Source organism: Dendrobates tinctorius, unplaced genomic scaffold (genome assembly GCF_039654945.1).
Source record: "Dendrobates tinctorius isolate UK_male_01 unplaced genomic scaffold, ASM3965494v1 ptg000019l, whole genome shotgun sequence".
In the NCBI taxonomy this organism is placed as follows: Eukaryota; Metazoa; Chordata; class Amphibia; order Anura; family Dendrobatidae; genus Dendrobates; species Dendrobates tinctorius.
In genome coordinates, this window is record NW_027361687.1 from 56158367 (window position 1) to 56181647 (window position 23281).

General features: G+C 41.5%; 1 protein-coding gene across 1 annotated transcript; it reads right to left on the reverse strand.

Moving 5' to 3' along the window:
• Positions 1-2681: 2681 nt before the first annotated feature.
• Positions 2682-3617, reverse strand: LOC141082710 (olfactory receptor 5V1-like). The gene has a single exon (XM_073566644.1). It carries the CDS (start codon positions 3615-3617, stop codon positions 2682-2684), a length of 936 nt encoding a protein of 311 aa, XP_073422745.1.
• Positions 3618-23281: the final 19664 nt, after the last annotated feature.

A 23281-nucleotide genomic window follows, 5' to 3' on the forward strand; every position in this document is an offset into this window, starting at 1 on the left:
CCTTTGCCCTGCTGTCACCCCTCACCTAACTAAAATATTTAACCTCTCTCTCTCTTCTGGTATCTTTCCCTCCTCATTTAAGCATGCCATCATACATCCACTACTTAAAAAACCATCCCTCGACCAAAACTGTGCCGTTAACTATAGACCTGTCTCTAACCTTCCCTTCATCTCTAAACTCCTGGAATGCCTGGTCCACTCCCGTCTTATCCGCCATCTCCTTGATAACTCTCTTCTCGACCCTCTCCAATCCGGTTTACGCTCTTTAGACTCTACTGGATCTTCCCTCACTAAAGTCTCTATTGATCTACTAACAGCTAAATCAAATGGTCATTACTCCATGCTAATTCTCTTGTATCTCTTTGCAGCATTCAACACTGTGGATCATCAGCTTCTCCTCACTATGCTCCGTTCCATTGGCCTCAAGGACACTGTTCTCTCCTGGTTCTCCTCCTATCTCTCTGACTGCTCCTTTACTGTATCTTTTGCCGGTTCCTCCTCCTCTCACCTTCCCCTTACAGTTGGGGTTCCTCAAGAATCGGTTCTATGCCCCCTCCTCTTCTCCTTGTACACTGCCCCTATTGGTCAAACAATCAGTAGATTTGGTTTCCAGTACCATCTCTATGCTGATGACACCCAATTATATGCTTCTTCACCTGACATCATGCCAGCCTTTCTAGAAAACACCGGTGATTGTCTAAATGCTGCGTCTAACAGCATTTCCTTACTATATCTGAAACTGAACCTGTCAAAGACTGAACTCCTTGTGTTTCCTCCCTCTACTAATGTACCTATACCCGACATTGCCATTTCCGTGTGTGGTTCCACTATTACTCCCCAGCAACATGCCCGCTGTCTTGGCGTCATACTTGACTCCGAGCTTTCCTTCCTCCTCCCCACATTCGATCACTGGCTCGCTCTTGTCATCTGCACCTCAAAAACATTTCTAGAATTCGACCTTTTCGTACTTTTGACTCCGCAAAAACTCTTACTGTTTCTCTTATTCATTCTCGTCTCGACTATTGTAACTCTCTTCTAATCGGTCTCCCTCTTATCAAACTCTCCCCTCTCCAATCTGTCTTGGATGCTGCAGCCAGGATCATATTCCTCGCCAATCGTTACACCGATGCCTCTACCTTGTGCCAGTCATTACACTGGCTACCCATCCACTCCAGAATCCAGTACAAACTTATTACCCTCACCCACAAAGCTCTCCATGGCTCAGCACCACCCTACATCTCCTCCCTTGTTTCAGTATACCACCCTACCCACGCCCTCCGTTCTGCTGATGACCTGAAGATAGCATCCTCAATAATCAGAACCTCCCACTTCCATCTCCAAGACTTTACACGTGCTGCCCCAATTCTTTGGAATGCACTTCCCAGGTCAATACGATTAGTCCCCAATCCCCACAAGTTTAAACGTGCCCTGAAAATGCATTTATTCAGACTGGCCTACCACCTCAACACATTAACCTAATCTATCCCTGGGTGGCACAGTCAAAAGTTTTACCATAACCAGGTTCCCCGCATCATGTTCCCACATGCTTTATGCATCCATTAGCCCTCTGTGTCTGTACTGTTACACACTTAACATTTAGGCTGGTCCAAACTATCAGGGCAATTGTTACCACCCACCTTTCGTGTCTCCCCTTTTTCCTCATAGATTGTAAGCTTGCGAGCAGGGCCCTCATTCCTCTTGGTCTCTGTTATAATCTATGTGATTATTGTTATGCTGTAATGTCTATTGTCTGTACAAATCCCCTCTGAAATGTAAAGTGCTGCGGAATATGTAGGCGCTATAGAAATAAAATTTATTATTATTATTATTACATGTGAGGAGGGGTATACAAAATATAAAAGAAGTACAGTAATCTTAAACAATTCAAATCACAAATGGTACAGGAGGAGAGACAACCCTGCCGGCGTGGGATAACAATATACAAGGGATAACTGAGAATATAGTCGGTGAGGGTAGTATATAACTATATGATTAGTAGTGGATAAGCATCTTATAGATGCCTATCTATTACTAAGCCATGGGCTTGATGTAACAGGACAATACAAGGGTGACATCAACAACACAAATATGATCCCCACTTGCCACCACCACAAGGCAAGTGGGACAAGCCAGGCAAAGTGCCAGAATTGGTGCATCTAATGCACCTTTTCAGGGATGGCTGTGGGTGTCTATTTTTATGTTTGGGGGGGCCACTACACATAGTCCCTTTCCAGCCTGAGAATTCCAGTCCCCAGCTGTCTGTATTACTTAATTAAATAGTAAAAAATATGGTGGGAGACCCCTCTATTTTTGATAACCAACCTTGCTGAAACTGACTGCTGAGGATTGCAGCCTGCAGCTGTCAGTTTTGCCTGGCTAGTTATCACAAATACAGGGGAAGCATGTCAATTTTTTGATGATTTACTTATAGTGCAATTGATGGGTCAGTTGATGCCACTTTTCCTGGTGTCTGCCCCTAATTTTAGCTGTTTTGGCAGCTTTTTGGTCCCCCTGGAGGTGTTGTATATGCGTTTGGTTTTGCCTCCTATTTAAGTCAATGGGGTTCGGGTATGTTCGTCGAACCATTCATCGAACATGTTCAGCGAACATTGGGATATTCGCCGATCCCAACATTGAAAGGTTTGCTCATCTCTAATCTTGATCAACTCATGAAAAAAAAATCATTGAATTCCTTTAAAACACGCGGTTCTTTTTATGGCTTTTTTGACATCCTTATTTCTGATACTGTAGATGATGGGATTCAGCATTGGAGTCACCACTGTGTAGACAATAGTTACAATCCTGTCCTGTTCAGGAGAATATGCATAACGTGGGCGGAGATGCATGAACATGATGGCACCATAGTAAAGGGAGACCACTGTAATATGAGCGGCACATGTAGAGAAGGCTTTATGCTGCTTTTTGGTGGAACGGATCTTTAATATAGTCACAGTTATATAGAGATATGACATGAGAATCAACAGGAAAGAGCCAAGGACAATTAACCCAACTGAAATGTTCTTTGTCACCTCATTGAACCAAGTGTCTTTACAAGAGAGATGAAAAAGAGGGGGCATTTCGCAGAAGAAATGGCTGATGTGGTTGGACTTGCAGAAGGGTAGACGAAAGGTGAAAAAAGTGAGAAGGAATGAGTTTAAAAAGCTCACAATCCAGCATCCACCAATGAGATACAAACATAACTTCCTATCCATAATAATATTATATTGTAATGGCTTACAAATGGCCATGAACCTATCATAGCCCATGACTGCCAAAAGTAAACATTCTGAGCCCCCCAAGGCCAGATGAAAGTACAGCTGAGCTGCACATTCAAAAAATGAGATGCTTTTGTCATTAGATAATGTGTTTAAGAGAATCTTGGGTACTACAGTTGAGGAAAAGCAAATATCAATAACAGCTAAACTGGTGAGGAAGAAATACATAGGGGTCTGGAGTCGCGTGTTACAATGAACCATGATAATCAATGTTGCGTTCCCTGATAAAGTCACTATGTACATTAAAAAGAAAAGCAAAGACAAGAAAACCTGAAGACCGAAAACATTAGAAAGTCCCAGAAGGATGAATTTTTTCTTAAATATGTTGGTTGAATTTTCCATTCAAAGTCAATATTCAGAAATTCTTACTTTAACAAGTATTGGAAAAGATACAAATCTTAATTTTTCTTTATGAAAGCTTACTTTCAGAGACATCCAAAATTTTAAACCAACTTTATTCAGCAATTATATTTCTTGTATTGAGAGGGAATCCATGTTTGCACTGCTCCAATTTTGAGGACTGTATTGGGTTGATCTCCTATTTAATCATTAAAATATAAAATATCATTAAATTAATATATTTTTTTGTATATTGATACATAAATAGGCCCATTCCTCATTGATCTAGACAAAAGAAAGCATACTTGAGAAAGTGGCAGTACCATTGAATTTCTGTCAAAGCGTGACTAATCTATCACCTCAGTGCTCTACTGTCCTGCTGTCACCACAGCCTACCATCAAGTGTTTCCCAAAGCTCCATCTGGGATCTTCTTTCCTTTTATCCGTGATGACTTCTTTTGTCAACTTTACCCTACACTGAGATTTTTCACACTGACACCATGATGTTACAGCGTGCGATGCCTAAAGAAAATATTGTGGGATTAAGGAAAGTAGACATTGGAAGGAACTTCATGGATGATCAAACGTGGTCTGCTGCACCAGGATGATAGTGGAGCAACCAACTATCAATATTATTTAACCCCCTTTCCTGCACCCCACAATCTAGCCAAATGGCATGAAGCAAATTGCCAAAAATTTGGATTCAAGAGAATCATTTTTTTTGTAAGATTCAAGATTAATTTTATTGATTTTGAACTGATTTCTCATTTCTGCATAATATGTAATAGCACAGATAATTGAGCCAACTCATAGAGTGCAAACATGCAAGTAACCAACACAGTCCCAAGAAGTGTTAAAAGAACACTCTTTAACCCATAGACCCTGAAGGCCTGCCTTGAATATTTGGAGGACATCATATGATATATAAAAAAAAAAGTCTATATAAAAGTGAAACTCATATATTATATAGAGGCATTACAGAGTGATCTATTTCAAGTGCTTATTTCTGTTAATGTTGATGATTATGGCTTACAGCCAATGAAAACCCAAAAGTCATTAACTCAGTAAATCAGAATAATTAACAAAAACACCTGCAAAGGCTTCCTAAGCATTTTAAAAAGTCACTTAGTCTGTTTCATTAGGCTCCACAATCATGGGGAAGACTGCTGACTTGACAGATATCCAGAAGGAAGTCATTGACACACTTCACAAGGAAAGTAAATTTTGCATTTCATTTGGAAATCAAGGTCCCAAAGTCTGGAGGAAGAGTGGAGAGGCACACAATCCAAGCTGCTTGAGGTCTAGTGTGAAATTTCCACAATCAATGATGGTTTGGGGAGCCATGTCATCTGCTGGTGTAGGTCCACTGTGTTTTATCAAGACCAAAGTCAGCACAGCCGTCTACCAGGAAATTTTAGAGCACTTCTTGATCCTCTCTGCCGACAAGCTTTTTGGAGATGGAAATTTCATTCTCCAGCAGGACTTGGCACCTGTCCACACTGCCAAAAGTAGCAATACCTGGTTTAACCCCTTTACCCCAAGGTTGGTTTGCACGTTAATGACCGAGCCAATTTTTGCAATTCTGATCACTGTCCTTTTATGATGTAATAACTCTGGAACGCTTCCATGGATCCCAGTGATTCTGACATTGTTTTCTCATGACATATTGTACTTCATTATAAGGGTAAAATTTCTTTGATATGACTTGCATTTATTTGTGAAAAAAATATGGAAATTTGGCAAAAATTTTGAAAATTTTGCAATTTTGCAATTTTGAATTTTCATGCTCTTAAATCTCAGATGTCACACAAAATACTTAATATTATTTAAATGCACTTTTTGCTTTTTATTTACTTAGTTACAGTAGAGTTTTTGCTCATTTTTTCTCTTGTAGGTTTTATGTTTTGTGGCCAATGTGAACATGCGTGTGATGCATGTGTACCAACTTAAGTCAAGCTCAATTTTTGTGTTTTACCTTTGTATTATTGTATTCTGTGCAAGTCGAGGTGTGGCCTCCCTCTCCTGAGCAAGAAATAGTTTATAAGGCTTCCCAGATTGGTGTTCCACTGGTTGGGCCCAGTGCTTTTGTCTGCTCTTATTAACACACTGAGGTCAACATTGACACATATATAAAGAGAATGTTTCATTACTCATATCATTATTCTGTGTAAGGCTGAAACCTGAAGAATTTTATGGACCATATTAATGCATTGATGTTCCAAAATGTCCAAGTGCAGACCCAAAAAGCAACATCAGGCAACCAAATACAGGTTAAAGAGACCGTGAGAAGGGCAACACAATAAAAAAATTATAATAATATATCATACTGGCTGAAGAGCCCAGTGTTGCCCAGGCATAGTAACTAACTATGGTTAGATATAACAAATAATGATTATATCTATATATATAAAGCTGAGTGTATAGCTCTGCCCACTCTGCATAGCCACACTCACTATAATATCCCACATCATCCCGTTAGCCAGAGCCACCGGACTGCTACCTTTAATATCCCACATCATCCAGTCATCCCCCTAGTTCCGGCCCAGATGCAAAGCGGGTCCTTTTTCCGGGGCTCTCTCCCCTACACATGCGTACCAAGGGTAGGAGTTTCTAAATGAGTCAGTCACCAGAGACATTCATACATGCATACAACACTCACTCCATATTGTCTATACTAGCGCACGGCCGTGTGGCCGTGCAATGCTTTTATAACCGCAGCCTTCCGGGACCTTTCAGATGGCCCAATCTGAGCTGCTTAAGGACCTGAGCATGTGACCTCCAACCACCAATGAGCGGTCATCTCCCGGGCATGCTCAGATGAGGAAAAGCAGGACTTAGTCCCAGGAGCGTCTACTCGCCGCTGACTAATGCTGGATGCTAAAGCTGAACCAGGGGAGGCAGCAGCAACCAGACACATAGCATTAGCCTGAGCAAGATGCTGGGACTGACATCTCTGCTGAGCTGGAACCTCTGCAGCTGCAAAAGAATGGGAGACCGCAGAGGACGTGGCTTGAGATTCCCCCTGTGCAGTGACAGGAACTCGACGCCTAACATTACCCCACCTACTAGGGCCCCCCTCCTTGGCACTCGCTATGCTCAAAAACTGCAATGAGCTGAGGAGCATGAATGTGCTCAATAGGTTCCCAGGTCCTGTCCTCTGGGCCATCACCCTTCAATTCCACCAGATAGTACTTTTTGCCATGTACCACCTTGCACCCAACAATGGCGTTCACCTCATAATAGTCCGTAGATGACCCCGATGTCGCGGTAGATGTCTCGGAAAACTGGGACATATGAACGGGTTTTAGGAGGGATTCATAAAAGGTGTCGGTGATACCTAGGCGTGGAGGAAGGGCCAGACGAAAGACCACAGGGTTAACTTGTTCCAGGACCTTGAAGGGACCTATATAGCAAGGCGCAAACTTAGTGGACTCAACTCGCAGCCTCATGTTATGAGCGGAGAGCCACACTAAGTTGCCAGGAGCAAAGGTCGGAGCTGGGCACCCGTGAGATTCGGCGGAAACCCTCATTCTCTCCTTGGAGGCCTGGATGGCATCCTGTGTGCGGTCCAAAATGTCAAGTGCCTCCACCACCCCAGGCTGCCACCCTAGAGTTGGTGGAAGACATGGGCAAAGTTGGCAGACTACATGTGTTGGGTCATCCTTTGTGGTCTTAAAAAGGCTCAGGCAACCCCCTGCGAACTCTAGACATATGACCAGTGCTGGCTACAGCCAGAGTTGTGGCTGAGGGTAAAGTGCTTGTCATGTTTGCATCACTCCGTAGAGGTATATAAACTAGACTTTCAAATTATTTCTGGTTTCCATTAGTCATCCATGCAGGTTAACTCGATTATTGGTAAATTATGGTGTTAGGTGAAACTCAAAAAATGAGTAAAAAATTTGGCTGGGTTAAATTTTTCACGCTTACGCTATTCCATGGTCTAGGGTAAATTCCTGTGATATCTAACCTCCCAAAAAATGTTCAAAACATTTTCTGTGTTAAATTTTTCACCCATACACTGTTCCATGGTCTGGGATACATTTCTGTGATGTATAACACTCGCAAAAAGTGTTACAAAATTTTGATAGGTTACATTTCTCAGCCATACACTATCTTGTGGTTTGGGGTAAATTTCTATGATATCTAACCCTCAAAAAATCTGTTGAAACATTTATCTGGGTTCAATTACTTATCCATAGAGTATTACGTGTTTTTGGATATATTTTGATGGTATAAAACCTTCAAAAAAACTGATCAAAAATAAATTATTATATTGTTTATCCATAGAGTATTACTTCTTCTTCATAGAGTATTACTTCTTCTACATTTTGGTAGTAAATAACCTTCAAAAATGGTTCATAAATTTATCCACACAGTATTATATGCTCTTGGTTATATTTCAGTGGTATATAAGCACGCAAAAATTGTTAAAAAATGTATCAGTATTATATTGCTTATCTATACAGCATTACATCTTCTTGGGTACATTTTGGTGATATGTACTGTAGAACTCCAAAAAATTGTTCAAAAATGTATTGGTATTATATTGCTCATCTATAGAATATTATGTCTTCCTGGGTAAATTTCAGTAGTATATAACCCTCAAAACAAGTTGTTCCATTTTTTTTTCTATATTTTATTGCTCATCCATACAATACTACATGTTATTGGGTACATTTTGGCGGTATATATAACTCTACAAAAAAGCAGTGAGAAATTTGTCAGGATTCAGTTACTCATCCATAAAGTTTTACGTGGTTTCTGTTATATTTCTGTGTTACAGTCATATGTAAAAGTTTGGGCACCCCTATTAATGTTAACCTTTTTTCTTTATAACAATTTTGGTTTTTGCAACAGCTATTTCAGTTTCATATATCTAATAACTGATGGACTCAGTTATATTTCTGGATTCAAATGAGGTTTATTGTACTAACAGAAAATGTGCAATCTGCATTTAAACAAAATTTCACCGGTGCAAAAGTATGGGCACCCTTATCATTTTCTTGATTTGAACACTCCTAACTACTTTTTACTGACTTCCTGAAGCACTAAATTGGTTTTGTAACCTCATTGAGCTTTGATCTTCATAGCCAGGTGTATCAATTCATGAGAAAAGGTATTTAAGGTGGCCACTTGCAAGTAGTTCTCCTATTTGATTCTCCTATGAAGAGTGGCATCATGGGCTCCTCAAAACAACTCTCAAATGATCTGAAAACAAAGATTATTCAACATAGCTTTTCAGGGGAAGGATACAAAAAGTTGTCTCAGAGATTTAACCTGTCAGTTTCCACTGTGAGGAACATAGTAAGGAAATGGAAGAACACAGGTACAGTTCTTGTTAAGCCCAGAAGTGGCAGGCCAAGAAAAATATCAGAAAGGCAGAGAAGAAGAATGGTGAGAACAGTCAAGGACAATCCACAGACCACCTCCAAAGACCTGCAGCATCATCTTGCTGCAGATGGTGTCACTGTGCATCGGTCAACAATACAGCGCACTTTGCACAAGGAGAAGCTGTATCGGAGAGTGATGCGAAAGAAGCCGTTTCTGCAAGCACGCCACAAACAGAGTCGCCTGAGGTATGCAAAATCACATTTGGACAAGCCAGTTACATTTTGGAAGAAGGTCCTGTGGACTGATGAAACAAAGATTGAGTTGTTTGGTCATACAAAAAGGCGTTATGCATGCGCTGTATTGTTGACCGATGCACAGTGACACCATCTGCAGCAAGATGATGCTGCAGGTCTTTGGAGGTGGTCTGTGGATTGTCCTTGACTGTTCTCACCATTCTTCTTCTCTGCCTTTCTGATATTTTTCTTGGCCTGCCACTTCTGGGCTTAACAAGAACTGTACCTGTGTTCTTCCATTTCCTTACTATGTTCCTCACAGTGGAAACTGACAGGTTAAATCTCTGAGACAACTTTTTGTATCCTTCCCCTGAAAAGCTATGTTGAATAATCTTTGTTTTCAGATCATTTGAGAGTTGTTTTGAGGAGCCCATGATGCCACTCTTCATAGGAGAATCAAATAGGAGAACTACTTGCAAGTGGCCACTTTAAATACCTTTTCTCATGATTTGATACACCTGGCTATGAAGTTCAAAGCTCAATGAGGTTACAAAACCAATTTAGTGCTTCAGGAAGTCAGTAAAAAGTAGTTAGGAGTGTTCAAATCAAGAAAATGATAAGGGTGCCCATACTTTTGCACCGGTCAAATTTTGTTTAAATGCAGATTGCACATTTTCTGTTAGTACAATAAACCTCATTTGAATCCAGAAATATAACTGAGTCCATCAGTTATTAGATATATAAAACTGAAATAGCTGTTGCAAAAACCAAAATGGTTATAAAGAAAAAAGGTTAACATTAATAGGGGTGCCGAAACTTTTACATATGACTGTATATAGAACAAAAAAAAGAAAAAAAAATGTATTTATTTAATCACTGATGCATACATTATTATGTGCTTTCTGTTACTTTTCTGTGTTATATAAAAATAAAAAAATCTTGAAAAAACGATTATGGATTCATTGAGACATTGTAACGTGGTTTTTGTTACATTTTGCTGGAATATTAAACTCACAAAAATCCTTTCAAAACTTTTTAGAGATTCATTTAATCATCCATACACTGTAACACGGTTCTTTTTATATTTCATTGGTGTATTAAATTCATAGTAACATAGTTACATAGGTTAAAATTAGACCTAGGTCCATCAAGTTCATTCAGCCTTTCTCCACCAATTGTTCATTTTGTCACTAAATTAACTATAACCAGCAATGTTATGTGTATTGAGGGAATCATCCAGCCCTTTTTTAAAAGCTGTTATAGTGTCTGCCATTACTACCTCTTGTGGTAGGGCATTCCACATTTTGACTGCTCTAACCGTAAAGAACCCTTTCCTACTTAGCTGTTGGAATTGCCTTTCTTCCACTCGTAATGAATGCATCCTGGTCCTAAGCATGGCCCTTGGAAGGAATAAGTTATGTGCCAGTCCTTTGTACTGACTACACATATATTTATACATATAAATGAGACTTATTTTTTCTAAGCTAAATAAGCCCAACTTTTTCAACCTCTTAGAGGCCTTCCATCTCTTGTAATAATCTAGTTGCCCGCCTTTGAACTGACTCTAATTTCGGAATGTCCTCTTTTAAATGTGGAGCCCAACACTGCATCCCATATTCTAGATGTGGCCTCACAAGCAATTTATAAATGGGTAACAATACGTTGGGATCACTGGTTTTTATCTCTCTTTTTATATTCTAAAAAGAGCTTCCAAAAATGTTTGTGGATTCAATGATTCTTACACTGCGCTGAAGGGCTAAACAGAGGCTGCCAAATGGACAATTCTAGGTCATATGCACCACTTAAATAAATGAAATGCCGTTACAGCAATAATGCAAAAATAAATACAACGTACTAATGCACATACAAAATGATAATTGCATAAAATAATCCTGAATCAGACAGGAAAGCACTCACCAAAAGAAATGATGATGATGTGAGCTGCAGAGGATGATTAGCATGAACGTGGTGCCAGTGCTGGCCTGGAAGTGTGGAGCTGCAAGGAGAAATGAGCTGAGCGTGCGCTGTGATAAGCAGGGGTGCAAGTTGCAGCAGCTGTGGCAGTTACATTCCAACAGTGGTAACCTAGGCACAATGAAGAGCAGTATTGCCATAAAAGATCCGTGCACAATGGCACCCTGATGAAGAAGGCTGACTGTGCCTTCGAAATGAGTTGGTTAGCTTTTTGGCCTGCACATTGCCCTGTACAGGCTGTGACGTCACACGCTTAGGTACTCTTGGGCGGCCGTCTCCAAGTGGGTTTCTAGGTCTAGGGACACTACTGGCCGGAGCTTTCCCTTTCCTGCTTCCCTCACCTCCTGTCCTCCCTTGTGCCTCGCGCGCACGTTCCTTATCTGGAAGGACGCCCATTGTGCACGGATCTTTTACGGCAATTCATCCACTCAATGCCGACTTTTATTTCCCATTGACTTGCATTGGAGTCGGGTTTCGGATGAAACTCCGACTTTTTTTGCCCTAGTCGGACGAGTTTCATCTGAAACAAATTTTGTTGCATAAAACCCGATCCAACCAAAGTCGCTCAACTCTAGGTACTACAGTTGGTGCCTTCAATGTTGTATGGATGACACTGCTTGTAGTTTGTGCTACAGATGGTGCCTTCAAGGGTGTAAGGATGAACCTGCCTATAATTTTTGGAAGACTTTGTACTTAGTTTACAGCCTTTTTGAGTCTAGCAGTACCACTTCATGACAATTTGAACAGAATGAGCATGAGACCCTCCAATATATATTTAATACAGGGTGTATCTGAGTCCCTTTTAGATCTAATTTTTGGCAGTTCTTGCTTACTTCAAAAATTGCATTGACATTTCAATGTTTTACTGAAAATTTTAATTTTGGTTAACTTAAATTATTATTTAAAAAAAAAATCTTTAAAAATGTTGACATATATAAAAGTCATTATACAGGAATGAATGTATCTTAAAAAATTTTTATGCAAACTCCAATTTCTTGTTAATTTTTAATGTTTGTTTGTCAGTCCTTGCAGTGGGGTAAATATTTGTCACCATTGTTCTCAGCAGCTATCTGCTGGAAAAAATCTCACATTTCCCACTGACTTATATTCTTTACTCAAAACAAGCATTAGAGCACTAGGAATTGCTTGGTTCGAGTAACGTGCATCTGAGCATTTTAGTGCTCGTTTATCTCTAACTGTAACCTTTTAAATACTTTTGGCCAACTTTGACACAACCGGTCTAAAATAAGTACAAAAAAGTTCACTAACATTAATCTATTACATTTATTAACTAACCTTTAAATGTGTTAAATGTCATGCCCCACGATCTGCAAATCCATTTTTCTTACTAGTTGATAAAATAAATTGTACGTAATTCTTGGTCCCTAAAAAGTGATTGCAGTAAACAATGAACGGTGAAATCTTTAGGTTTATATATTTTTCAGTGACTGCTCATTCCCCATGGCATAGCTCAATTCATGCATAAAAAAGTTTGCTGAGGTTTGGCAAAATGAGACTCCCAGATCAAGTAACATTTCCAATCTTCAGAGAGGCAACTGGCATCAAAACAAAAAAGTGTTACTTTTTTTAAAAGTAAAAATTAAAAACTTACACGATCAAATATTTAGCAGATAATAATGACTCGCTGTCTCCAGTAGAATTAACAATCTAAATTCCATATGTCAGAAACAATTGACCTGTCAGTTTGTTTTTTTAATGGATGATTTGGGAGTAATTTATATTTTGAACTTTACCTAAACTCATACAAAACATGCAGAAGCTTTCCTTGGCCAGATCTGGCCAGAACTCCACTGTGGGGTAAATATGCTAACCAATAAGCCATCATGTAGTGCCACATTTAAAAGAGTCTAATAAAGAAACCAATAACATAGTTTAACACATGTAAATATAAAAGTCAAGCATCATCTGGTGCTTAAAAAAAAAGCAAAAAAATTCATAAACTGCAAAAAGTACATACAGTTGTGGCCAAAAGTATTGACACCCCTGCAATTCTGTCGGATAATACTAAGTTTCTTCCTGAAAACGATTGCAAACACAAATTCTTTGGTATTATTATCTTCATTTAATTTGTCTTAAATGAAAAAACACAAAAATAATTGTCCTAAAGCCAAATTTGATATAATTCCACACCAAACATAAAAAAGAGGGTTGACAAAAGTATTAGCACTGTTCGAAAAATCATGTGATGCTTCTCTAATTTGTGTAATTAACAGGACCTGTAACTTACCTGTGGCACCTAACAGGTGTTGGCAATAACTAAATCACACTTGCAGCCAGTTGACATGGATTAAAGTTGACTCAACCTCTGTCCTGTGTCCTTGTGTGTACCACATTGAGCATGAAGAAAAGAAAGAAGACCAAAGAACTGTCTGAGGACTTGAGAAACCAAATTGTGAGGAAGCATGAGCAATCTCAAGGCTACAAGTCCATCTCCAAAGACTAGAATGTTCCTGTGTCTACCGTGCACAGTGTCATCAAGAAGTTTAAAGCCCATGGCACTGTGGCTAACCTCCCTAGATGTGGATGGAAAAGAAAAATTGACAAGAGATTTCAACGCAAGTTGTGCGGATGTTGGATAAAGAACCTCGACTAACATCCAAACAAGTTCAAGCTGCCCTGCAGTCCGAGGGTACAACAGTGTCAACCCGTACTATCCATCGGCGTCTGAATGAAAAGGGACTGTATGGTAGGAGACCCAGGAAGACCCCACTTCTTACCCCGAGACATAAAAAAGCCAGGCTGGAGTTTGCCAAAACTTACCTGAAAAAGCCTAAAACGTTTTGGAAGAATGTTCTCTGGTCAGATGAGACAAAAGTAGAGCTTTTTGGGCAAAGGCATCAACATAGAGTTTACAGGAGAAAAAAAGAGGCATTCAAAGAAAAGAACACTGTCCCTACAGTCAAACATGGCAGAGGTTCCCTGATGTTTTGGGGTTGCTTTGCTGCCTCTGGCACTGGACTGCTTGACCGTGTGCATGGCATTATGAAGTCTGAAGACTACCAACAAATGTTGCAGCATAATGTAGGGCCCAGTGTGAGAAAGCTGGGTCTCAATCAGAGGTCATGGGTCTTCCAGCAGGACAATGACCCAAAACACACTTGAAAAAGCACTAGAAAATGGTTTGAGAGAAAGCACTGGAGACTTCTAAGGTGGCCAGCAATGAGTCCAGGCCTGAATCCCATAGAACACCTGTGGAGAGATCTAAAAATGGCAGTTTGGAGAAGGCACCCTACAAATATCAGGGACCTGGAGCAGTTTGCCAAAGAAGAATCGTCTAAAATTCCAGCAGAGCATTGTAAGAAACTCATTGATGGTTACCGGAAGCGGTTGGTCGCAGTTATTTTGGCTAAAGGTTGTGCAACGAAGTATTAGGCTGAGGGTGCCAATACTTTTGTCTGGCCCATTCTTGGAGTTTTGTGTGAAATGATCAATGTTTTGCTTTTTGCTTCATTCTCTTTTGTGTTTTTTCATTTAAGACAAATTAAATGAAGATAATAATACCAAAGAATTTGTGTTTGCAATCATTTTCAGGAAGAAACTGAGTATTATCTAACAGAATTGCAGGGGTGTCAATACATGTGGCCACAACTGTATAGGTGGACAAGACGTAATGTTGCATGAAGTTGCATCACGCCGACTAGTCAGAAAAGGAGGTTGGCAGGGTGCTGGTCCAGCAGCCAAACACAAACTTTGCAGCTTTGCCATGGTCCAGTAAATGTTTTTCTTTTACTCAAATTACAACATAAGTGCAAAAATACCGATCAAACAACCACTCACGGCCTACCAATTCATGGAAGGGGTGGTTGCTTGGTATATTATTGCAGAATAGAGGCTTTTATGACTTTTTTTGCTGGTTTTTGAATTCTTATGGAGACACTCCAATCCTTTCTTAAGGATACGTCGGAATTTCTCAAAACCAATTGACTCCAAACACATTGATGAGGATATGATCCTTGTAACTTGTGATGTTGAGTCGCTTTACACTAATATTTGTCATCAAAATGGCTTGAGGGCTGTCTCACATTTTTTGTCCATGACTAACTTCTTTTCCAATGACATTAATTTTTTACTTTCACTTTTTAAGTTTCTTCTTATTCACAATTTTTTCTTATTTAACAGATCTTTCTTACACAGCTTCAGGGAAAAGCTATGGGTGCAGCGTGCACCCAGTGGTACGCTAACCCGCTCCTGGGGCTGTGGGAGAGAGATTTGTTCTCGTCGGATTGGGGTTAGTTGGTGGAACAGTTCATTTTTTGGGCCCGCTACATCGACAATATTTTCCTGATCTGGCAAGGTACACCCATTGATTTCCAGTCTTTTTTTCCAAATTTGAACCACAATGACTTTAATATACATCTCTCCTACAATATCTAACTATAATCAAATTGATTTTTTAGATGTCCTTGTTAAGAGGTGTTGATAGGATTTTGTTCTCCGATGTCTTCCATAAGGATACAGCAGTCAACTCGGTGCTCCATGCATCATCTTCTCACCCGCCCCATGGGATTAACTCTGTTCCCACTGGCCAGTTCCTCCACATCAAAAGAATTTGCTCCACCAATGAGAATATTGAGATTCAAGCTGAGAATATGAAAAACTGCTTTCTGAATTGAGGTATAGTAACAGGTGAGTCAAGCGAGCCTATAATAGGGCTAAGAACACCGACAGGCAGCAGCTTCTGTACTCTTCCACAAAAACCAGGCCTAACAGGCAGGTAAGATTGGTGACCCAATATCACTCCCAATGAAGTAAAATGCATGATGCATTAGCAAAACACTGGCCTATATTACCAGCTGATCCTACTCTCAAACACTATCTGACTTCTCAACCTGCCATTACAGCTAGAAGGTCTCAGAATTTGGGGGATCACTTAAGAGTTACTTCGCACCTCAAAATCCCCCTCCTCTTTCTCCACAGAGTCTGCCCCCCATGTTTCTAGATGGGGTTGCAGACCCTGTTGGAATTGCGTAGCCTGCCCCAATATTAAAAACACAAGTAACTTACTTTCCTATGATGGCAGGGACTTTCTTATTACCCAATCTATTACACGCTCTACAACTATGGTGATACACTGTACCATAGGACTGGCCAATGTAAAATAATTTTTATAGGTCTCACCACACGTGCCCTGAAGGTTGGAACATGTGAACATGTGTGGGACATTCTAGCTGCTACCAAAGAAGATGATGTTGAGTTATTAAAAACCATCCCTTAGCATTTTAAACTGTACCACTCTTGCGACTCCTCCGGCCTTAAGATTAAAAGAATAGATTAGTATTGCCAACAATCTCCGTGGTGGCAACTTAAGCCCCCTTTTCGCTCAGAGGGAGTCTCTCTGGATCTGGAAACTACGCACCCTAAAACCCCTTGGCCTTAATAAAACTTTGAGTTTTGCTCCTTTCCTTTGATTATCTTTCACCATGTCTTTTTTTTGGCATCTTTTTTATGTATTTTTTAGATTTTTTTCTTTATTCTGATTTTATGTTTCATTCTCAGATTATGCTTCGATTATCATATTTTGCCTGTTCTATGAGCGAGCATAACTGTATCCGACCACATGCTTCTCATCAGTAATGGATCAACGTGTGTACAGAATCCTTGCATGTACTATATCTTCTTCTCGCGATGGGTTATCGTTTTGGGTGCCTTTCCTTTCTAAGTGTTGTTTTAATGATATAAGACATCAACAAACTGGAGCAAGTTCAGAAAAGAGCGACCAGAATGGTGACCGGTCTGCAACCCTGTCTTATGAGGAAAGGTTGCAGGATTTGGGAATGTTTAGTTTGCAAAAGAGAAGACTGAAAGGAGACTTAATAGCTGTCTACAAATATCTAAAGGGCTGTCACATTGTAGAAGGATCAACTTTATTCTCATTTGCACAAGGAAAGACTAGAAGCAATGGGATGAAACTGAATGGGAGGAGACACAGATTAGATATTAGAAAAAACTTTTTGACAGTTAGAGTGATCAATGAGTGGAACAGGCTGCCACGAGAAGTGGTGAGTTCTCCTTCAATGGAAGTCTTCAAACAGAGGCTGGACAGACATCTGACTGGGATGATTTAGCAAATCCTGCTTTGAGCAGGGGGTTGGACCAGATGGCCCAGGAGGTCCCTTCCAACTCTACGATTCTATGATTCTATGCAGAATCATTGTGGTCACTTTTATAACACATTCCTTTTAATACATATACATTCTTGTTATGTTTGCAATATATGCTTTGTTACAGTCATATACCTCATAACTCATTGATTTATGTTAATTTTCCCTCTTGGTAGGGGTTATTTCACCTTTTTTGCCCTCATATTATTTCACCATTTGTAATAACACACATGTTCTCCATACTCACTAGTTGTTGCTGACAGATTAGACGTTCTGTTCCTTTAAAAAATGTCCCACGGTCTTCTCAGCATTCACGGATCCTTTTCTCCCTTTGTCTTCTATATTTACCTGCTTGCAGGCATGTGTGCTGAAAGCCTGTTGTTTGGCACCTCCAGCGGTGTCTTCTCTCGGCTCTGGGCTGATGTTACGTCTGCGGTCCTGCTCATGTGATCACACGTGGGCGGCACAATTTGACGTGGGTCTGCCAATCTGTTGATGCACTCGGCGATCCTGACTTTCGAGATTGGTTAGTATCACAAGCGCCAACCAAAAGCAGCTTTACATTCAACACTTACCACGGCACGGATAGGTCAATATTAACTTTTCATAGGTAATGCTCCTGATTGATGCCACTCCCCCGGAAGAAGGCACTGCGCCGAAATGCGCATTGGGGCAGCGGCAGCGCAACCCTCAGGTAACATCAGGCACATCTTTTGACTCCTCCATCTCCTACCTTTGGCTCAGCATTTCTACTTTACCCCATACATAACCCTGATGGACTTTAATACTATTTAACCCCTTTACCCCCAAGGGTGGTTTGCACGTTAATGACGGGGACAATTTTTACAATTCTGACCACTGTCCCTTTATGGGGTAATAACTCTGGAATGCTTCCATGGATCCGGGTGATTCTGACTTTGTTTTCTCATGACATATTGTACTTTATGATAGTGGTAAAATTTAATTCATACAACTTGCATTTATTTGTGAAAAAAATGGAAATTTGGCAAAAATTTTGAAAATTTTGCAACTTTCCAAATTTGAATATTTATGCCCTTAAATCACAGAGATATGGCACACAAAAAACTTAATAAGTAACATTTCCCACATTTTTGCTTTACATCAGCACAATTTTGGAACCAAAATTTTTTTAGTTAGGAAGTTATAAGGGTTAAAAGTTGACCAGCAAATTCTCATTTTTACAACACCATTTTTTTTTAGGTACCACATCACATTTGAAGTCAATTTGAGCGGTCTATATGATAGAAAATTCCCAAAGTTGATACCATTCAAATAACTGCACCCCTGAGGGTACTCAAAACCACATTCAAGAAGTTCATCAACCCTTCAGGTGCTTCACAGGAATTTTTTGAATGTTTAAAAAAAATGAACATTTAACTTTTTTTTTTTACAAAATAATTACTTCAGGTCCATTTTTTTATTTTACCAAGGATAACAGGAGAAATTGGAAAGCAAAAGTTATTGGGCAATTTGACCTGAGCATGCTGATACCTGATATGTGGGGGGGGACCACTGTTTTTGCGCATGGCAGAGCTCAGAAGGGAAGGAGCGCTGTTTGACTTTTTCAATGCAAAATTTGCTGGAATTGAGATCGGATGCCATGTCACCTTTGGAGAACCCCTGATGTGCCTAAACAGAGGAAACATCCCACAAGTGACCCCATTTTGGAAACTAGACCCCCTAAGGAACTTATCTAGATATGTGGTAAGAACTTTGAACCCCCAAGTGCTTCACAGAAGTTTATAACGTTCAGCCGTACAATTAAAAAATCATATTTTTTCCACAAAAATGATTTTTTCACCACCAATTTTTATTTTGCCAAGGGAAACAGGACCCCAAAAGTTATTGTGAAATTTGTTGTGAGTATGCTGATACCCAATATGTGGGGGTTAACCACTGTTTGGGCGCATGGCAGAGCTCCGAAGGGAATGAGCGCCGTTTGACTTTTTCAATGCAGATTTGGCTTAATGCCATATCGCATTTGGAGAGCCCCTGATGTGCCTAAACAGTGGAAACCCCCCACAAATGACACCATTATGGAAACTAGACCCCCCCAAGGAACTTATCTAGATGTGTGGGGAGAAATTTGAACCCCCATGGGCTTCACATAAGTTTATAACTAGTGATGAGCGAGCATAATCGTGGGTTTTCGTTACTTGGCGAGTAGTGAAGTACTCGTGGTACTCGGAACATAGCCAGTATTTCACTACTCACCTCGCACTACTTGGATCTCCCGCCCAGCATTTGCCAATCACAGTAATGCCACAGCCTTCTTGGTTGTGGGCGGCATTACTATGATTGGCTGGCCGCCCAGCTCATAGCCTATGAGTCATCATAGCCTGGCTCTATTTAAGCCCTGCCGCCGCCATTTTCTGCACATTGCATGCAGAGCACAGCTAGTGTAGGGAGAGTGTGAGCAGCTGCTAGGGAGAGTTGTGTTTGTTTCTGCAAATCATCCAGAAATCCTCTGTAAAAGCCAAAAGCTCTTTTCAGAGCTGAAAGTAAAAGGTCGGGGACTGGGTAGTGACAGCTTTCCCAGCAATTTTTGGGGCTCATTTACCCCTGCAGGGCAGTTTTTTTGTGCTGTTGCGGTGCTGTGTTCACAGGGAATAGGATGCACGCACGGTACTGCACAACTGACATGTGTGGTGACTGGGGTGTGTAATCTCGCCTTAAACCTCAGGGCAATTTTTAATGGCAGCACCGCTGTCTTGTGTGGTGACTGGGGTGTGTAATCTCACCTTAAACCTCAGGGCAATTTTTTAGTGGCAGCACCGCTGTCTTGTGTGGTGACTGGGGTGCGTAATCTTGCCATAAACCTCAGAGCAATTTTTTAGCGGCAGCACCACTGTCTTGTGTGGTGACTGGGGTGCATAAACTCACCTTAAACCTCAGGGCAATTTTTTAGTGGCAGCACCGCTGTCTTGTGTGGTGACTGGGGTGCGTAATCTCGCCTTAAACCTCAGGTCAATTTTTTTGTGGCAGCACCGTTGTCTTGTGTGGTGACTGGGGTGTGTAATCTCGCCTTAAACCTCAGGGCAATTTTTTAGTGGCAGCACCGCTGTCTTGTGTGGTGACTGGAGTGCGTTATCTCGCCTTAAACCTCAGCGCAATTTTTTAGCGGCAGCATCACTGTCTTGTGTGGTGACTGGGGTACGTAATCTCACCTTAAACCTAAGGGCAATTTTTTAGTGGCAGCACTGCCATCTTGTGTGGTGACTGGGGTGCGTAATCTCGCCTTAAACCTCAGGGCAATTTTTTAGTGGCAGCACCGCCATCTTGTCTGGTGACTGGGGTGTGTAATCTCGCCTTAAACCTCAGGGCAATTTTTTAGTGGCAGCACCGCTGTCTTGTGTGGTGACTGGGGTGCGTAATCTCGCCTTAAATCTCAGGGCAATTTTTTAGTGGCAGCACCGCTGTCTTGTGTGGTGACTGGGGTGCGTAATCTCGCCTTAAACCTCAGGGCAATTTATAAGTGGCAGCACCGCTGTCTTGTGTGGTGACAGGGGTGCATAAGCTCGCCTTAAACCTCAGGGCAATTTTTTAGTGGCAGCACCGTTGTCTTGTGTGGTGACTGGGGTGTGTAATCTCGCCTTAAACCTCAAGGCAATTTTTTAGTGGCAGCACCGCTGTCTTTTGTGGTGACTGGGGTGCGTTATCTCGCCTTAAACCTCAGGTCAATTTTTTAATGGCAGCACCGCTGTCTTGTGTGGTGACTGGGGTACATAATTTTGCCTTAAATCTCAGGGCAATTTTTTTGTGCTGTTGTGGTGCTGTTTGTAAAACACAAAGCAATACTAGGCTGTAGTGCTACCTTCCACAAAGCACTAACTGCACCTTGTTCCCCAATATCTGCATCTGAACATCTGCAACTATGGCAGAAACATCCAAAATTCCTAAAATGGCTGTTGTGAAGGGACAGGGACGTGGGCGTGGACATGGGGTTGTTATTGGTGCCCAACAAGGCACAGAGTCTGGGAGACCAAAGAAGGTTGATGCAACTAGGCTCTGGGAGAAATTTCCCGGTCTGGAACAAACACGGGTCTGGAAGCCAGAACAACAAGAGCCTGTCTTGGATGGCTGATAAGGCCTCAATGAAATGTTCTAGCAGCACCCAATCATCCTTGACAAAACAGTCTACTGTCCATACAGAGATCTCTGGGTCATCCTATTCTCAATCTGTTCCTAGTTCATCACCCGCTCAGGAGTCACAGGAAACTTTTGACCCCAACCTTGGTCACTCCGAGGTTCTGTTTGATCCATTTCCTTTCGTTGCATCTGGCCTCTCACTGCGTGATATTGAAGAGGAACATGAGGAGGTATCATCTGTTGATGATGGCCAAATATTTGAAATTCCACAGCCAGAAGAAAGCCACTTTCATCCACGTTATATACTGGGTGAAGAGGTGGAGGCTGATGGTGATGACACCCAGTTGCCATCTGGCCAGTCACCAATATCAACACAGAAGGAGGATGACATGGACGACGAGGTGGTCGATGATGAGACCACCGATCCGATCTGGACCATTGGCACGCATAGCCAGCACAGCAGCACAGAGGAAGAAGGTGGGTACATAGCACCAAAAAAGACACCAAGGGCTAATGGTTCGAGCAGAGTGCGAAGTGTGTCAACTGTTGCCAAGAACAATCCCTCTGTACCCAAAGTAAAGGCAAGGGTGCATTCACCCACTGTCTGAAAATTTTGTTCCGATAGTCCTTCTGAACCAAATGTTGTCATCTGTAGCATCTGCCATATGAAGCTGAGCAGAGGCCAGGGCAAAGGCAACCAAAGCACCACCAGTATGCGAAAACACATGGCAGCCAAGCACCCAGTCGGTGGGCTGAACAACAGGGTACCAAATCTGTGTCTACGACTGCGGGTCAAACCACTGCCATGTCACCTGTGATACGTCCTTTCCAATCTGCTGTGTTATGATGAGTCACCGAAGGAGGAAAAAACAAAATACCAGCTAAGTCCAGAAAAACCAGAGAGGTTGGCAGCTATCGGATTGCAGACCCCTGAACCTATCCACAACAACTAGCAGTAGCCGTGGGGGGTTCCTACGGTGCCCTAGACCCCTCGATCACAGCCGGAGAGCTACATAGCCTAAAGACAGAAAGGGGAAAAACTAAACTGCCCCAGAGCAGACCCCAAAGCAATAGGCAGCCCCCAACATATAATGACGGTGAAGCAAGATGAAAACACTAACACAGATAGAAAGATAGGTTGAGCAAATGATGGGGCCCAAGCTAACTACATAGGACAGGATAGGAAAGCTGCTGTCTGCCATCCGCAAAAACCCTATCAAAATGAGCCAACCGACTGATAGGAAAAACAGGCCCTGAAGTCGCTAGGCTTCAAAAGACTATATCAGCACTCAGGTATATTCTGAAGACAGAGCAAAAAAATCAACAGATCAGAGACAAAAATGGAATTCAGCTCACCCCCGGCCTGGGATGGCAGAACTCCCAAAAAACAAGGCAAAACAAAAACAAAACTGAAGAGTACAAAGCAGAGCAGAAAAACTTAGCTTTGAGACGCAGGAATCAGACTGGTCTCCAAGAATCCAGCAGGAAAATCACCAGCCAGGAAGAAGAGCGTCGGCAGCCTTATATCCAGTCCTCAATTCCAGCCACCCAGTTATCATCTAGCTGCCCAGGTGTTTGGTAATCAGTCCACTACCTTCCTTCACCAGAGGAGGGAGTTCATCAGACCTCAATGATGAAGGGAAAAATGAACTCACAACACTGCTGGGCAGGAAGAAGGTGTTCATAATACCTCTTGCTTACAAGCTGCGGTTGCACAGACACAGGCCACAACAAGCTCATCCACTTGTTTATCCCAGGAAAGCGTCCAATTGTCCATGCCCCAGATGTATGAAAGGAGGCGTAAATACCAAGATTTGTTGCCGTTAAGGCTTGTGGGGACATAGTCTTTCCGTGATCTTTTGACTGTGGCTTCCCTACTATACTCTGTTCCCAGCCG